General features: G+C 32.7%; 3 protein-coding genes across 7 annotated transcripts in view; all 3 read right to left on the bottom strand.

Moving 5' to 3' along the window:
• LOC128189364 (uncharacterized) overlaps window positions 1-18000 on the bottom strand; it is a 24283-nt gene continuing 6283 nt past the window's right edge. Inside the window, exons 1-2 of one of the 3 annotated variants that reach the window (XM_052860942.1) lie at window positions 5807-5943; window positions 1-4048 (exon numbers count right to left, since the gene is read on the bottom strand). In XM_052860942.1, coding sequence (XP_052716902.1) covers window positions 2593-4023 — 1431 coding nt within the window. In that variant the 5' untranslated portion in view covers window positions 4024-4048; window positions 5807-5943 and the 3' untranslated portion in view covers window positions 1-2592. Of the gene's footprint in view, window positions 4049-5176; window positions 5274-5806; window positions 5944-18000 lie in introns of those variants that run through there. The other 2 variants (XM_052860941.1, XM_052860943.1) reach the window with 2 other exon arrangements.
• On the bottom strand, window positions 6869-10019 carry LOC128189365 (uncharacterized). 2 transcript variants are annotated; one of them, XM_052860944.1, is made up of 3 exons: window positions 9376-9495; window positions 9222-9301; window positions 6869-8840 (listed from the first exon to the last, which is right to left on the bottom strand). In XM_052860944.1, exons 2-3 carry the CDS (start codon window positions 9245-9247, stop codon window positions 7385-7387), a joined length of 1482 nt encoding a protein of 493 aa, XP_052716904.1. In that variant the 5' UTR covers window positions 9248-9301; window positions 9376-9495; the 3' UTR covers window positions 6869-7384. The 2 variants fall into 2 exon arrangements, with proteins under 2 accessions (XP_052716904.1, XP_052716905.1); XM_052860945.1 differs by lacking the exon at window positions 9222-9301 and having other exon boundaries at window positions 9376-10019.
• LOC128189368 (venom protein 164-like) lies at window positions 10152-13333 on the bottom strand. 2 transcript variants are annotated; one of them, XM_052860950.1, is made up of 4 exons: window positions 13198-13333; window positions 12625-12769; window positions 10384-10506; window positions 10152-10236 (listed from the first exon to the last, which is right to left on the bottom strand). In XM_052860950.1, exons 1-4 carry the CDS (start codon window positions 13243-13245, stop codon window positions 10220-10222), a joined length of 333 nt encoding a protein of 110 aa, XP_052716910.1. In that variant the 5' UTR covers window positions 13246-13333; the 3' UTR covers window positions 10152-10219. The 2 variants fall into 2 exon arrangements, with proteins under 2 accessions (XP_052716910.1, XP_052716911.1); XM_052860951.1 differs by having other exon boundaries at window positions 13204-13319.

An 18000-nucleotide genomic window follows, 5' to 3' on the forward strand; every position in this document is an offset into this window, starting at 1 on the left:
TGAACTCATTTATCAAACTTATTGACCACTAGTTATCTACATTTTATAACATTTAAATAACATTCATACTAAAGATATATAAGAAGTTTGCAAATGCTAGCTTCAAACATTTACGATTAGATGTCGATTGGGATAGGGAGATATCCAATAATCACAGCATTAATGATGTTTTTGACAATTTTAATAAAGAATACAATCATTATGTTGACAATAAATTCCAAAAAATTAGGTACTATTCAACCGTCGGATAAACCTTTCATTACTAGTGAGATTAGACGTAAAATGCGACAAAGAAACAGGGTACACTATAAGGCAAAATTTAAAAAACAATGATTACCAATGGGATAAATATCAACATATACGTAATGAAGTTTTAAGCATGGTACGCAAATCAAAACAAAATTACAAAGAAAAATTTACCTTGCATATATTGAATAAAGCAATTCCCCCTGGAGAATGGCTTAGAATATTTAATCAATAACTAAATTCTCCATAAAAAAAACACCAAAAACAAAACAAAAACAAAAAAAACAAAACAAAAACAAAAAAACTAAATCCCCACCAATTAAATCAAATGGTAGCATTTAGTATACAGCATTTAGTATACATATATTTACATATATTTAGCATTTAGTATACACCCGATTGACAACAAACAACAACAAACATTTTGCAAATATCTCACGAGATGAGGATAGTTCAGAACCCCTATTACCTCCTCAAGGACCTGGTGCTCCATTTTCTGTGAACATATTTAAAATAGAAGATCAGTTTAAAAAATAAATCCATCTAAACCCCAGGAACTTAAGAATATTATTCCTTCCATCACTGGACCCCTTACCAAAATGTACAAAGCATCATTGACTTGTAAACAACTCACACATGTGTGAAAACTTTCTAAAATTACACCAGTTTATAATAGAAAGGTAGTCCCGACGAGCTAGGAAACTATAGACAAATTGCTTTAACTAGTATTCTATGCAAAATCAGGGGAAAATAATTTTTAAATACCTCTACAACTACATGTTAGAGCATAATCTTTTATCTAAAAACCAATCAGAATTTCAACGCAGATATTCTTCTGTGTATCAACTTTTAGAAATATGTAATACAATCATTAGAAATCTAGACCAACGGAAAAGATGTTGGGTTTATTTTCTGTGTTACTTCAAAAGCGTTTGATAAGGTTTGGCATAAGGGTCTATTATACAAACCTTAACAAAATGGCATATTTGGAAGCATACTAGATTGGATTTGAGATTATCTTTCTGACCATGAACAAAATATATTGCTAGAAGGATACTCTTCTACCAAACAAAATACGAATGCAGGTGTTCCCCAAGGCTCTGCATTTGGTCTATTTCTGATTTTGATATATATCAATGATATAACTGTTAATTTTGAAAATCAAATTTGGTTATTTACCGATGATAATTGTAGACTCCGATGCAATAGGACCTGTATCTTTAACAAATGATCTTGATCACAAAAAGGTCGACAACAAAGCCACTGACTTACTCTCACATGAAATGGTTTTTGGACTGAACATATTCTTAAAATTGTTTGATAAAGCATATCAGCTTTAAATAATCTTTGCGCCTTTAGGTATAAACTAAACAGGGAGTCTTTAGTTAGTTTACTTTTCTTTTATCCGACCTCTTTTAGAATATGGTGATGAAGTATGGGATAACTGTACACAAGAGTAATTTATTAGAATGTTTACAAATTGAGGCTGCGCACATCATCAAAGGATTCAGACGCACATCCTCAAAAAACGTATATAATGAATTAGGGTAGGAAACATTTAGTGCTAGAAGAAAAGAAAACAGAAAATTACCTTTACGTACAAAATACTTAATAATTATACACCTGAATATTTGTATGATATGGTTGAACAATGTCTACCAGTTTCACGTAATTATTCCCTACGCAATGATAACTAATTTCACATTCCAATTACTAGAACTGTTGCACACTAAAATAGCTGTTTGCCCTCAACAGTCAAGTTATGGAACACTTTGCCAGACAATGTAAAATCTTCAACTAGAATACCCAAATTTAAGCAAAGTATACAAAGCAAAAATCCAGTAAATTATATAACCATGGACAAAAAAATTAAAATATATTTCATTGTCAACTAAGACATTTTTTTTTTAGCAATTTTAATGCTGATTTGGGCAATAAAAGATTTTAGAATGTAACTTAACATCAATGATAAACAATGTACTAAATGTATCTTACATGTAAATGTAGAACAAATCCTCAGTCTATCATAGCTGCTATATATATACAAATATTTTTTCTTCCTTCCTCCCTCTCTCTCTCTCTATCTCTCTCTCTCTCTCTCTCTCCCTCTCTAAGCTCAAATCTGTTATTAATTAGTCGCTCTATCTTCGTATCCTCTATAAATTAGTAAAATATACATGTAAAACTTAAAGATATATACACTTCTTCTGTTATAAATATACATGTATATGTGCCTTGATCTTTAATGGAAAGAACTAATATAGGCTGTTTTTGGCCTACTGTTCGATCAATATTCATTTTTATACCTCTGTGTACATTTCTGAAGAAAATACTTCTTAAACTATATCAAGACACATGGCGGTACAACTCCATAAGCTCCATAGCCGACTGAAACCTATAGTAGGCTATCAAAGGGTACAATATGAGTGCTATATACTTGAATACACTATGCCGAAGTATATGGTCATTAGACATGTCCCAAACGCCGTAAAGAAAATCGTTGAACCATAGTGTTATGTTCTGACAACCAAGGATAAGCACAAGTTGTTGAATCGAGTGAACAGCGGAAATTTCATTGCCAATGAGATCCATTCGTCTCCCGAATAAGATGATGATAACCTGGTATAGAATTGAGGGCAGGCTAATGACAATCAATGACGTCAAAAAACCATCGACTTCACGTTGGTAAAACGCTAGCATCGACATACAGGACATTACCCCGATGGTACTCAGTAAAAGCATGAATTCATTGGCATTGATGCTGACATATTTCACGGTCAATTTCAGTTTCTTAAACATCAGATAATTTATAGACAAAATGCAAATAAGAGCAGCCGTTTTCTGTGCCAAAACTAAACTCAACCATATCCGGGATTGAGTTTCACTCTCGAAATTTAGAATATTGAATGGTGCACAAACCAGAAGGGGGACATTCATAAGTACAATGATAGCGATAATCTTTGACAACCTCTTCTGAGACGTCCATGAAAACTTTAAGCCCAAAATATTACACTGACTTGATGATTTTTCAGCATCTGACTTCATCCTGAAAGCAAGTGTTATTGCCAGCGCAGAAAATTGGAGAGCGATTGGTGCTTTGAAAGCTTCAGTGATAAACATGATGTTGTTGACAGTTTTGTGGCGAAATCCGGTGCAGTTTTCTATATCTGTCTTATTTCTGTCGAAAATGAGATCTTTGTTTTCGTTGACACTTAAAGTAAGCACTATGAAAAAATCCATAAAATTTGCTATGGCAATAACAGAGGAGACATATTTAATGATGGGTTTAGTCGTAAACGTATAGCGCGCAACATGCTGAAAAAAAATAAGCTGTAAAATCACAAATATGATGCTTGTGAAGCAGTCAGTGATTATAGTTTCTGTCAACTCGAGTGATATTAGATACCTGCACTTCAGATAAATTAGGACTTGTATCACAATGAATACCATTTTGGCGACTCCGAACATCCAGATAAATACCAATTTGGTTCTTATTATCATGTCGGAGCTCTTATCGTTGACCCACTCCTGCATGTTATAACGAATCGCAGTAAATGCAACAACCAGTGTCACCGCCGCTAGCAATCTAACGGTTACGTTGATCCCGGTGACGATATTTACGGCATCGAGGTCGGACTCCGGCCGTTGTCCATACACAACAGTAGGCACCACAAGTATCCCAAGCACGATGGATATGATCAGGATGGATCCAATTTCACCACCCTCCTCCCCACCGGCGAATTTAAAAGGAGAAAGAAATCGGCTTGCTGTTCCCATTCCGTCATGCCATTCCAATGCACAACTGAAAAGAAGTCACACAGAGTATAAAAGACATGTCAACTCTACATCGCAGTTGAGTGCAATTGCTATGTCAAAATGTCAGAAACGTTATTTGTAAACAACTGAATGTACTCCGGAAACTTTAATATAAATAGAAGAGTTTGAATGATCTGTATGTTCAAGAGGTTTTTGGAGATTTTCTGATTCAGTTTGATTATAAATGAGCTTAATACTGGAAAAAAAATTCTCTTAGTACTTCCGTATATTGAAATGGTAATAATGATTATTTATGATGTATAAAAGCGTCAGATTGCTTGGAAACACATAAAACTCTATATCTGATGCCTGCTCTATAAGGCTACCTGAACGCACTAAACGATTTTAAAAATCAAATAGTTCCATCCTTTCAACTTCTCTACAAGAACCATTCGAAGTTGAACAGCTTAATCCATCCACACTTAAAGCATAAAAGGTGCTAAAGACTGAATAAAAAATCTCATTTTCCGTTTCAGTAGAAAATTGTATCCTCCAAAAACTGGTTTTCGAGAATTTTATAGTTTCGTGGTTACATAATAAGATACTCCCGTCCTGGACAAGTAGCAGTAAACTAAGCAGCCAAGGAACCAAACATAGCCACACATTTACTACCACAGTAGTTTGGATACCTTGTAAATGTTATTAAAGCCAATAAGTTAAACATAGTTAAACATATATATAGAAATATGCTGTTCCGCAAATACCAAAAATACTATACCCCCGGTATAATCATTCAATAACAGCTTTACAAGTTAACGGGTTATTTGTTTCCACATTCGTTTATAGCCTTCATGTTTAATTGAATAGTCTTGTTAAGATATTAAACCAAAATCAATCAATCCATCATTCGATCAATAAATCAATTGATGAAAAAGAAATCAACGAGACAACATATTTATTCAAACATTAAGAACTAGGTTGTGTTTATAGTCCTTCGGCCATTGGATGAATTTCTTAAATTTCATGACGTACAGTGACCTTAATGGAATAAAATAAAGGAAATAAAAAAGAAAATTATAAGATTTTAAATTGGACTGGGGCTTATCAGTAGCGAATTTTGAAAGGTAGGTTGTTAGATAAGGGGAATGATGATGATACGACTGGGATTTGTTACCTCTTTCTCCGAGTGAAACCTCGTTCAAAGCATTGCCTAGGCGATGCAGACCATTGCAACATGAATATGCATATACAACTCTTCTGGTCTCGTTGTGAATATCTCACAAGACAACCTAGCTGATAAGACAATCCATAGGTAACGGTTTATATGCATGGAAGATTAGCTGGCTTCAACTCTGATTTACAACTTATCCTTGACTAAAAACTGCTCGTTCTAATTATATGTATATGAATAAAATCTTTGGTCAGAGCAAGGAAATACATCACAATTTTATCAGGTCGGTTAAAACGTAAAGCGTAAATAATGGGTTAATGCGTTATTTGAACACAACTTCCACTTATATAGTTAAATGGACAGATATATAGATAAAAAGTTCGATGTATTAAATATGTCAAATCAAATAAAACAAACCAATTGACAAATCCTTTTTAGAACAACTTTTTCAGATAACTAATTGTCTTTAAAGTTTTGGGAAAATTCATAAATTATGAGTTAAGAGAATTTGCATGTCCTATCTATCTATCCCATATCTATCCTACCTATCATAGTTTTTTACTTAAGTTTTCTGCACTTTACTTCTTGCTTACTGATATTTCAAATTATAGTTTTAAACTTATCAATTCTTACCTTTAACCTTTTTGGAACAATGCTTGGAGTAGTAAGCAACCGAGGCACTCGGGGTTGTTTTTTTTTGTAGAGAAATGTATGTTGTAGTTATTTGTGAACCTTGGGCTTACAGCTAAGCAAATAATACAATGTAGAACCTATTACCACGAGAGAGTACATATCAAATATCTTGTGCAAATTACGTAATAACATAAAACGCATACATTAGCTCTTTATTAAATAAAATATATTTTTTGCACTTTTTTCTTCCTTGTCATTCATTTTTAATTTCTGTTTGTATTTTTTTCCCTACACGATTATCATTTTTAAAATTAACAAATACGCCGGGATCTTGGGTCAGAGCAGAAATCTATGGATTTTCACAATAACCTAAAAAAAAGAAAGAAAACGTGCGAAATTGTGATAAGGTATAGTTGTAAATTTGAAAATCAGAAAATTCTATGTCTAAACGAAAAGGAGAACATGAGTAACAATTTTTCCCGAGGGTATGTCATAGTGGTGGTCTCCATGACAATATAGACCCGGTGTACAGGGACATGCAAACACCAGCTCAGTGGGTCTGAAGGTGGCGTTACCATTCCTCACAAGACATCCTGCAAAACAGCACGCTACTCAGTGTGTAACAGAAAGAGCCTTTACATCTACCGTCTCTAGCTTTTCAAAATGGAACGCAGTGACCATGGAAACTCGTCTGCCTTTTCCCGATCGGTCGGACGTTAGAAACACAGCATTTGTTATCATGGCAGTCAGTTGCTAGGTAACATATTTGAGGTTCCATTATTTTCTTGATTACAAACGTCTGTTTTTATTAAGTTATTTTTTTTTTGTAAATTTAGAATCAGAGCATGTATAAATATTCACACGTCAAAAATTATTAGAAATATTTTTTGCGTTTAAATGAATATATTACTACAGCTCAATGTGTATTTTGTTTCTTGTCTTCGATCATTATTCATGAAAGGACAGTATAATGTACGTTAAATATTATGATATAGATAGATAAAACGATTTAATATCAACATGTCTATACCAGTGGTCATACAACTTGAAATAAGTTGTAAATACAACATCATACAACCTTAAATAAGATGTAAATACATTAATGACACAAAATATTACATATTGAACAGAGTCCAAAGCATATTGCAAGAATGGTTTGGTTTATAGGGGCAATGTCTATCGGACGTCTTATATTCACACCTGTTAATCTGTTTATCTTAGATGTTATCAAACTCCCTTCCTATCTGAGTGTATTTATTTAAAGAAACAACCAACTGAACCAAATCAAAAATTTCCGTGTTTTCTGTATTACTAAAAAGTACCCAACGCGACATTTAATTTACATGTATCGTACACGGAAAAATTGAAATAAAATGTATGCTCATCTGCCTTTTTATATTCCACGTTTGACCGTCATAATAATCTTTATCATATATAAAATTTTAATTTCGTTTAGTCAACATTCCAGATAAACAATAGGTTTTATTTTCATAAGACTCGATCATTTTATTTGGATTTACAATCACATCTTTTTTTATACATTAACTTTTAATTCAAAGCAATTGCATATGTTGTATTTCAAGACACGTGGCAGTACAACTCCATAAGCTCCATAGCAGATTGAAACCTATAGTAGGCTAACAAAGGGTACAGTATGAGTGCTATATACTTGAATACACTATGTCGAAGTATATGGTCATTGGACATGTCCCAAACGCCGTAAAGAAAATCGTTGAACCATACTGCTATGTTCTGGCAACCAAGGATAAGCACAAGTTGTTGAATCGAATGTACAGCGGAAATTTCATTGCCAATAAGGTCCACTCGTCTCCCAAATAAAATGATGATAACCTGGTATAGAATAGAGGGCAGGCTAATGGCAATCAATGACGTCAGAATACCATCGACGTCACGTTGGTAAAATGCCTGCATCGACATGTAAGACATTACCCCGATAGTACTCAGTAAAAGCATGAATTCATTTGCATTGATGCTGACATATTTCACGGTCAATTTCAGTTTCTTAAACATCAGATAATTAATAGATAAAATGCAAATTAGAGCAGCCGTCTTTTGTGCAAACATTAAACTCAACCATATCCGGGATTGAGTTTCACTCTCGGAATTTAAAATATTGAATGGTGCACAAACCAGAAGGGGAACATTCATAAGTAAAATGGTAGTGATAATCTTTGCCAACCTCTTCGGAGACGTCCATGAAAATTTTAAGCCCAAGATATTGCACTGACTTAATAGGTTTTCAGCATCTGCCTTCATACTGAAAGCAAGAGTTATTGCCAGCGCCGAAAATTGAAGATTGATTGGTGCTTTGAAAGCTTCATTGATAAACATGATGTTGTTGACTGTTTTGAGGCTATATCCGGTGCAGTTTTCTATATCTGTCTCATTTCTATCGAAAATGAGATCTTTGTTTTCGTTGACACTTAATGTAAGCGCTATGAAAAAATCCATAACATTTGCGATGGCGACAACTGAGGAGATATATTTAATGATGGGTTTGGTCGTAAAGGTATAGCGCGCAACATACTGAAAAAAGACAAGCTGTAAAATCACAAATATGATGCTTGTGAAGCAGTCAGTGATTATAGTTTTTGTCAACTCGAGTGATATTAAATATCTGCATTTCAGATAGAACAGGACTTTTATCGTAATGAATACCATCTTGGCGAATCCAAAAATCCAGATAAATACCAATTTGGTTTTTATTATCATGTTGGAGCTCTTATCGTTGACCCACTCCTGCATGTTATTGCGAATTGCAGAAAATGCAACAACCAGCGTTACCGCCGCTAGCAATCTAACGGTTACGTTGATTCCCGTGACGATATTAACGGCATCGGTGTCGGACTCCGGCCGTTGTCCATACACAACAGTAGGCACTACAAGTATCCCAAGCACAATGGACATGATGAGGATGGATCCAATTTCACCAACCTCCTCCCCGCGAGCACATTCAACAGGAGAAAGAAATCGGCTTGCTGTCTTCATTCTGTTATGCCATTTCAATGAACGACTGAAAAAAGACATCCAGTGTATAAACAGGTGTTTTAGATAAGCTTCATGGTCATTGACTTAATTCAATTTTACATTGCAGTTGAGTATGTTTGCTATGTCCAAATGTCAAACACTTTAATTGTAAACAATCAAGGAAGCTTTAATCTAAAAGGAAGAATTTGAATGGTCTGTATTTACAAGAGTTTTCCGGAGATTTTCTGATTCAGTTTGATTTTAAATGAGCTTAATACTGGGAAAAAATACTCTGAGTAGTTCCGGGGTTTTTTAAATGGTACGTATGATTACCATTGATAAAATTTAAAAGCAGAAATGTTTGTTTTGAAACACAAAATGGTATATATTTGATGCCTGTTATATCAATCTACTTAAATGCACTAACCGATTTTTAAAATCAAATAATTCCATCTTTCAACTTTTCTACAGGAATCACTCGGGGTTGAACAGCTTAATCCATCCACACTTAAAACATAAAAGGTGCAAAAAACTAAATAAAGAATTTCATTTCCCGTTTCAACAGAAAATTGTATCCTCACCATGAACTGGTTTTCCAGAATTTTATTGTTTCGTGGTTACATAATAGGATACTCCCATCCTGGACAGAGCAGACAAGGAACCGAACATGGCTACATAAGAGGACGTTTATGCCCTGGTAGTTTGGATACCTTGTAAAGATGTCTCAAAGTCAATAAGTTGAAAATAGTTTTACCCAACAGTTTAACAATTTAATTCCGTAAAATTTCAACATTGGCTGATATTTTGGAGTATTATGCCGGAAGCAAACTTTAGATACACATTGGATAACATTTCTTGACTTTCCTTACGAACAAATCGCATTAACTTTAAAACTTTGTCCAAGGTATTATAATAAATAGGACCATCTATAACAACTGGAGGCCATCCATTACATTTTGAACAGTATGACATTGGCAATTAAAACTCATCATGACAGATAACACCAGATTTATACGGGAAATTTTAATTCAAGTGTTAAGCACCGTCAATAATCGTACTAAGTTTCTCTCCTAGGACCCTTTTAGCAAACCTGAGTGTGAGGAATTATGTATTTGCACGTATTGCATTGGTGGAAATGCATATTTAATTTCATAAATGGATAAGTTCTGCGCTTACTATAAATTACATTACTATCATTCAAAAGCTTTGTAAGTTAATATGTTTATTTGTTTCCACATTCATTTGTAGCCTTCAGGTTTAGTTGAATTGTCTAGTTAAGTAAGTAACTAAAACGATCCATCAGTGCATTATTTGATCAATCTATTAATGATGAATAATGATGAATCAACAAGACAAATGACAGTAACATATTTATTTAAACAAAAAGAAGCTAGGCCTTCAGCCATTGGATGGATTTCTTCAATTTCACGACACACAGTGACCTTAATGGAATAAAATACATGCATGTGAAATTAAAAAGAAAATTTTAAGATTTTGCTTTATATGGAGCTGAGGCTTATATGCATCGAATTTTTAAAGGTAAATTATGAGAGGAGGGGAAGGATGAAAGTAAGACCGAGATTGGTTACCTCTTTCTCCGAGTGGAACTTCGTTCACACCATCGCCATGACAATGCAGACCATTGCTGCATGGGCATGCGTACACAACATCTTCCGGTCTTGTTGTAAGATGTGAATATTTCACAAGACAACCTATACATGTAAGACAATCCACTGGTAACAGTATATATGCATGGAAGATGAGCTGTCATTAACTTGCTTACTATTGGCTCAAAACTGCTCTTTCTAATTATATTTATATATAAAATCTTTGGTCCGAGCAATGAAATACATTACATTGTAACAGCTGGGTTAAATTTAGAGCTTAAATAATGGGTTAATTCGTGATTTGAACACAACGTCCACTCAGATAGTTTAATGGTATAAAAATAAAATGTTATATATGCCAATAAAATAAAACAAACCAATTGAAAAAATCTTTTTAGAAGGGAATAGTTTTCTTCCAAGAAAAAAGCTTGTAATTCATCTTAATTAGAACAAAAAAAATCATGTTGATATATTTTCATATTCATTTAAACGTATTGATCTAAGAAATAAGTATTATAATGGTTTTGACTCACAAATGAGATAATCTACTTTCCCGGACCAATAGATTTATTGAACATACTAAATTATTTGTCACTATTATTTATGTGTGACTGCCTTTTAAAACGAGTTATTTAACATTGAGAATTGAATCGACACGACCCCGGATAGGTTAGTCAATCTTTAATAGATGTTTGAGGAATTTTGTATAATATTAGATTGTATATATGTTACATTAAAGTTTTAAAATTCAGATAATTTTAAACCATCTATAACAATTTTTGTTATTTTAATTTTTTTGGTATTGACACTTTATTATTCTATAATAAGCAAAAGCACAGATATACAAAAAATTGTTTTTGAATTGACAAATGGACATGAATGTATTTTGATCCCTGTTTTCAATCTCCCATTATGTCCTTCATTTTGAAAATTTGTCCTCCCTCTAACATTCATGAAATTGATGTTTATGTACACCCATTTTCTTCGTAAATGCGAATTTATTGGACAGATTTTAATGTCAGAAATATTTCTGGGACACGTACAATTAATGTTAAATCAACCATTCCCTTGAATTTTTTTCGCCGCTCTACAAGCCAAAAGAATAACTCAACAACCTTGCGATAAACAAGTTTTTATCACTCACCATAGTTTGTATCAGTCATTACCACATTATGGTACTCTCATTGTTGATGCTTTAACTACCAAAGAACACCTCCCTTAAGTTGTTTTACAATTCATTTCTTTTTGTGTTTGTACATTTTTGCATTTAATCTTGGTACTATCAAGGTTTATGTGCATTATATGTACCTTAATTTTACATACAATTGTGGATTTATTTTATTTGTGAGTACATTGTTCTTCATTTGTTTTCATGCAATCTACAAACATTATTCTTCTGTGGCCAAAATTACTATATGGCTAAATCTCACAATGTGACATATAATAACATTTTTTTTAACATTCATTTATTATGCTCCAGCTTGTAAATACATTTGTTTTATTGATTTTGTAACACGATATGTGTCATCGCTATATACATGTATATTCACTTCAAAGGCATTTTGTTTGTTTAATATTTCATGATATTAGTGTTAGTTTGTCTTTTAGTCATCCTGATGATGAGTATATCTCATAGTAATGATGTTTATACATGTATTGCATTTGTCATAATTTTTCTCACTGATAGATACGTGATTTTCAATTTCTCAAATTTTGAGTATATATTTTTGCACAGTACTATAGTTTAGTATTACATTGAATAATTGAAATAAAAAAAATATCTTGTAGAAAAGAAAATTTAAGCAGCTTCGAGGACAAAGCTTTCTTAGGCAAGGGGGAAACATTTTATATTTTGTTTTCTAGTTTTCTTACATCATATAAGCGTTATACATTTTCATACTTATGCGGAATTATCGATCCTTAGATTTTAAGCGTAAAAACAATCTCGCCTTTTCGCATTGCTGTGTTCTACTACAGGGTGTTTCGAAATTTCTTTCTGTTTTAATGCACTTTCCATCCGACGCTTAAAGAATAAAGAACTTGTTTTAATTTAACGGAATTGTCTCTCTTTTCCATTAGCAACCAGTAGAAAGCCGAGTGGCATCCTACCTAGCTATTCTCTAACTTACTCATATTCACAGAGGAAGTCTCTATGTGAAATATAGTCTATTACAAACTAAAAGATCATTGTCGTTGAGTTAGTACAGTATATTTCAGTCTTACTAGACCCGTCCGTTCCCATGGGAACACAATGTCCAAGGTGACTGTGGGTGTCCAGGAATCTGCGTCCACGGGGAGGGTTGTTGGACACACAACATTCGTCTGCATTACATTCGGACCCCGTATTACACATCCTCAGGGCAAATGCCTACAATGTAAAACAGATGTATCAGAATACACTTTTTTTGAACCTCTCCCCCTTTTCATATAGGTATTTTTAATTTTCTTAAATTTTTTACAGAGCAAGAGATAGATTACAATCTCTTCATTACATAATGGACATTATAACAATTCATGTTAAATAGTACTTGAATTAAAGGAAATAGATCGGGTCTTCAGATAAAACTATCACCGATCAGAGGAAACTATATCTATATCTATCTATAAAGTATTTTCTCATACTCTTTTATATACCTTTACTTTCCTTCTTCCCGTTAGAGATACTGTTAAGGTACATCTGTTACATGAATTTCAACCTCTTCAGTCTTTATATTACAAATTGATTCGTTAGAGAATTGTTCATTTATGAATATAAAATGACCAATGCATCACATCTAATATTTTTGCAATACATACGTGTACCATTGGAGTAATAACTGCCATTAAGATTATCACAGCCTTCATGTTGATGGTTGTTAGCAGTGAACCTGTGTCATACTTAGAAGTCTTATCAGACCCATTTTATCAGCAAAAGTCTTTACACACAGTTACACATATAAATCATGGCCTCTACACAATGACAGCGAAGTTAATTTAATTCAAACAATAACTTATTATACATATATTATTAAAAGGGATGGGATAGCAGGCATTACTTATATAAATTATCTCTGACATACAAGATCAGGGTCATGTAGACAAGATTTAGTGTCTATCAATATTGACAATAATTTTATAATATATATTATATTGATAAATATATGCATATATGTACATGTATATATAAAACAAATGACCAGAAATTACAATATGTAACATAATACTCATTATAATGCTATAATTGGTAGCAACTAGTAATGATAATATTCATCAGAAGAAAAAAAAGAAAAAATACAAACAAAAGGTTTTATACACAGGTTCAGGTTCTGTGGTTTAGGACAATAAGAAGGACTAGATGGATTATTAAAATCTCTTAGTATATTTAGTAAATTATGTACATATTTAAACATTGCAATATTTTGTTCATAAGTAAGACTAATGTCACTATTTAGAATGAGTTGAATTGAAAAAGGTAGTGGCAGTCTTAAGGAATCAATAGTTTGCGTTACGAAGTTGACAATGGATTACATTTTCCTTTCGAAGTTAAAGTATTTCTGCGCTATGGAGCAATATATATATTTTTTGGTAGGTGTAAAAGTTGAGATTGTTTAAGACTACGGATATTATATGGGAGTTCATTCCAGAGTCTAATTGTTGAAACTTTTCATATAAGAGGTTGTTTTCTCTTTTGTGGACATGAAATTTAAGGCTGTCCTGGTTCCTTAGGGGATGAGAATTTTGAGGTAGTAATCATTGTCTAAGCAGATCAACTAAATACTGAGGTGCTAATCCATAAACTATCTTATAAAATAACACAAGCAATGTATTTTACGTGGAACTTCGAGTGTATCCCAACCAAGTTCAACATAAAGCAAGGATCTTGAAGAATTTTACCCTAATTCTGAAATAATTCCAGCTGCTGCAACTTGAATGTCTTCAAGTTGATTAGCATCTCTATCGGAACAATTATTCCAGTATTCGAAAACTAGGCGAACAAAGGTAAAGTAAATTTTATCAAAGCATCCCTTTTAAAGGGTGTGTTTCAACATTCTTAAGATATCCAAACGAGTACAGGGTTTAGACTGATTTTTGTCAAGAAAATCAAGAAATATGTGTTCTCCAATTTCCATCCTGCTGGAATTTTTCTCTAGATGAGTATGTGTTTCAACATGTACAATAGCAGGCCCATCAGTACCAAATTTAACTTTGGGATGACTTACACTCCTTCTACGAAAATCTAAATTAACTGTTTTATTTGGACTCAATTCAACTGCCCACATATCAGACCATTCCTTAATTTTACCAAAACCATTAGTTAATTTTCATATGTCAAAATATCATTATCTACTATAATATACAAAAATGTGTCATCAGCAAATAATCTAACTGGGTTGTCTAAGTGTGTTGATATGTCATTAATGTACAAAAGGAATAAAAGGGGTCTAACGCTGACCCTTGTGGGACACCAGAGTTAGCACTTCGCAATGTTGATGAGAAACCAAAAAAGACTACTTTCTGGGCTCTATCAGACAAGTAGTTTTCAACCCAACGTATTAAGGTAGTCCTATACTCGGCACTAAATGGGCTCAATCATTAAAAGCTTAGCTTTAAATGATAAATATACATTCTAACAATACATATACAAAAGAAAATATGTATGTTTACATGCTAGTTTGTTTGTTATCACCTCTCAGACGGGTGTACCCCCTTGCGAAAATTATTGACAATTACGAAATTTGCCAGACGTCCGTTTTTCCTAAAAATAATTACCAATTTTGGGGAAATTAGACCTGAACATACAAAATATAGTATAAATATTTATTTAAGCCACATCTCATCGATAATTTTGCGCAAATTTTTGTAAGTAAGTACGCTTTATGGACCTGATGTATCAAAATAGAAAACAAAAAATGCAATGCAAGTCTCGCGTTTGGTAATTTATTTACTATTTTAAGGACTCAAACTTAAATTCATGGTGTTTATTCTATAGATTGACATCTGGTAAAATAAATTATATGTTGACGGATTACTTTTCACGCTATAAGCTCTAAACCAAGTAGACCCTGACGAAAAAATCCGTAAAAATCACATTTTGCTACAGTTTTCTGCCTAGATCTGTCAACGATGTTAGATATCATTTAAACATTAATTAATTTACAATTGATTAAATTCGAAATAGCTTCTGTCTCTAAATTTAAACCGGTTTTAGTAAAAGAAAAAGAAGATATAAGCATACTTGAGATCCTCGTTAATCAGAAACTTTGTTTTTCCTTTTACTTTAACAGAATCGAGTTTCTCAACATTAATCATTTCTATCTCTCATAGAATACATATATTACCGTTCTAATTGCTTATTATTGCCATTGTTTACAACAGCGATGTAGAGCAAAATCAATACTGGGTATCAAAAACGCTTTGTAAAAGTCGAACCAAACATGTAATATCCGTATTATGACGTAGTGCGATACTCGGACTACTTTAATTTATCAGAGATTCCATAGTATTTTAATTTGCATAGGATACCTTTGTGCCACACTCTATTAAAATGCTTTAGAGATGTCACAAAACACAAATCTGATATCTCTACCTTCAGCAAAACTAGATATTATTGCATTATATATTTCAACTAACTGATTGGTTGTGGAATCACCGTGTTGAAATTCTGACTGATATTTGTTATAGATATTATATCGTAATTACAATCATAGCAAACATCCCGAAGTGTTGTCTCCATGGTCAAGCTTCTTCTCTTCAGGTTTTTTACAACAGGTCGTCTTCTCGTCTCCTTGTGCCAGTGTAAAGTAGAATTATAACCCCGTAGAATAATGACTGGGGGTCATTTTCCGAGGTAGAATTATATATCGATAGGTTGGGGTATGCTATTCTTGTGGTTGTGCTTCTATTCCGTGAACCAGCGACTCTGCATTACCCGAAGTATTCTGAAATGTTCAATAACGCTCTCAAAAATATTCGATAACATATCTTATAGCCATTAGACCATAATTGGGACCGTCAGTTGCAAATGATATTTTCAATTTCCAAAGCATCAAAATAAGCCTATATTTACAGTTTTGAAAAAAAAATGAATATTTTTTCTCGTTTTTTTACTTTTGATATTATTTTTTTTATTATGTAATATTTTAATTGTAATATTAATCTCAATACAGAGGAAATAAAAGATGAATGGATGAATAAAAAAAAAGTACGTAATTTTTCAGGAAGGATAACTTTGCATTAGAACGGTAATATGGTGACGTAAAAGAGTTACTTTGCTTATTACAGTTGTGGGTTTTTTTCTTGAAAAACATATTTTAAAAAGAATATGAGCTGTTTGTTATTTTGCTTTAATGATCCTCTATATTTTTACATTTTATTAAAACCTCTATGACAATTAAGATTAAAATAAATCATTAGATTCTATAAGACGAATAAAAGTCTACTAAAACTACTGTATACAGAAAAAATTTTTATGAATAGACAGACAATAATATAATGTGGCTTCAATCACCGCCTCTTAAATAGTCCCCCCTCCCCAAATTATGATTCTCTTATCTGTATTGTACGTTTTATATGTGCAATTGTATGACAATATTGAATTTTGCTATCCTTAGTTGGTAAATAACAACGTGATACAATATTTCATTGTTGCATTGGGGACTTGTGTAGTGGTAACAGGAGGGGCGACTGAATCTGATTTAAACATGTTCTGCACAAACCAGGACCCTCTCTGATTATTTTATTAATTATTCTATATACATACAATATATAATTCTTAGCAGAAACTCTGCGCAATTTTTTAAATCCTCTATTGTTTAGTAGAAGTAAATACATTTTACCACCACAGTGCATATGCAATATACCATAAAAAAACATACAACAGGCATTGGAGGATTCCTAAAATCCAAAGTACAATGATTTTGATTATTATTACAGTCGATCGTCGCTTTTCTTTACTCCAGTTATCCCTGTCTTTGTAAATACCAAAACAAGCATACGCTATAGCTGCAGATGCCATCAATTCAACAAGAAAGCAAATGTATCCAACAGTTATTTTGGCTTCCTTAAATTCATTGTACGATATAATCGGAGCAAAGAATCCTCCAAGTAAGCTAGATGCCATAAGAAACGATCATGTATGTTCCTTATATTGAAATTATATGACTTGAGATAGAAAATGGTAATAGGAAAATTTTCGTTGGTGTTTTATACAGACCTGTAAGTGCCAAAGCAGATCTTTTAAGTCTGGTTTCTCTATTCATATAAAGAGCATTGAATACTGAATTGCCAATATTTTTCTTGGGCGATTTTAATTTTGATATATAAGCTGATATGCATTTTAACAAATGTTGCAAAATTTTTCTCTTTCAAATGTTGCAAAATAACCAATAAATTTTTCCGCATCAAGAAGTACGGGTATTGGTATTTTTATAACCAACGTTGTTAAAAATATTGAATCTGTAAATGTATTTACACCTTTTTGTAGTACACATTGCCCAGTGAGTGCACATCTACATTTTATAACATTTAAATAACATTCATACTAAAGATATGTAAGAAGTTTGCAAATGCTAGCTACAAACAATTACGATTATATTCATTAGTTGTCGATTGGGATAGGGA

The sequence above is a fragment of the Crassostrea angulata genome, chromosome 6 (genome assembly GCF_025612915.1).
Source record: "Crassostrea angulata isolate pt1a10 chromosome 6, ASM2561291v2, whole genome shotgun sequence".
NCBI lineage: Eukaryota > Metazoa > Mollusca > Bivalvia > Ostreida > Ostreidae > Magallana > Magallana angulata.

Excerpts from the sequence above, each read along its gene's own strand:
- LOC128189365 (XM_052860944.1), bottom strand. The coding sequence starts at position 9,247 with ATGGAATTATTTGATTTTAAAAATCG. Across the intron at positions 8,841-9,221 it reads TTATTTGATTTTAAAAATCG|TCGTTCATTGAAATGGCATA; the intron begins GTTAGTGCATTT and ends GTCTTTTTTCAG.
- LOC128189368 (XM_052860950.1), bottom strand. The coding sequence starts at position 13,245 with ATGAAGGCTGTGATAATCTTAATGGCAGTTATTACTCCAATGGTACAC. Across the intron at positions 12,770-13,197 it reads TTATTACTCCAATGGTACAC|GCATTTGCCCTGAGGATGTG; the intron begins GTATGTATTGCA and ends TTTACATTGTAG. Across the intron at positions 10,507-12,624 it reads CATGGGAACGGACGGGTCTA|GTTGTCTTGTGAAATATTCA; the intron begins GTAAGACTGAAA and ends TTACATGTATAG.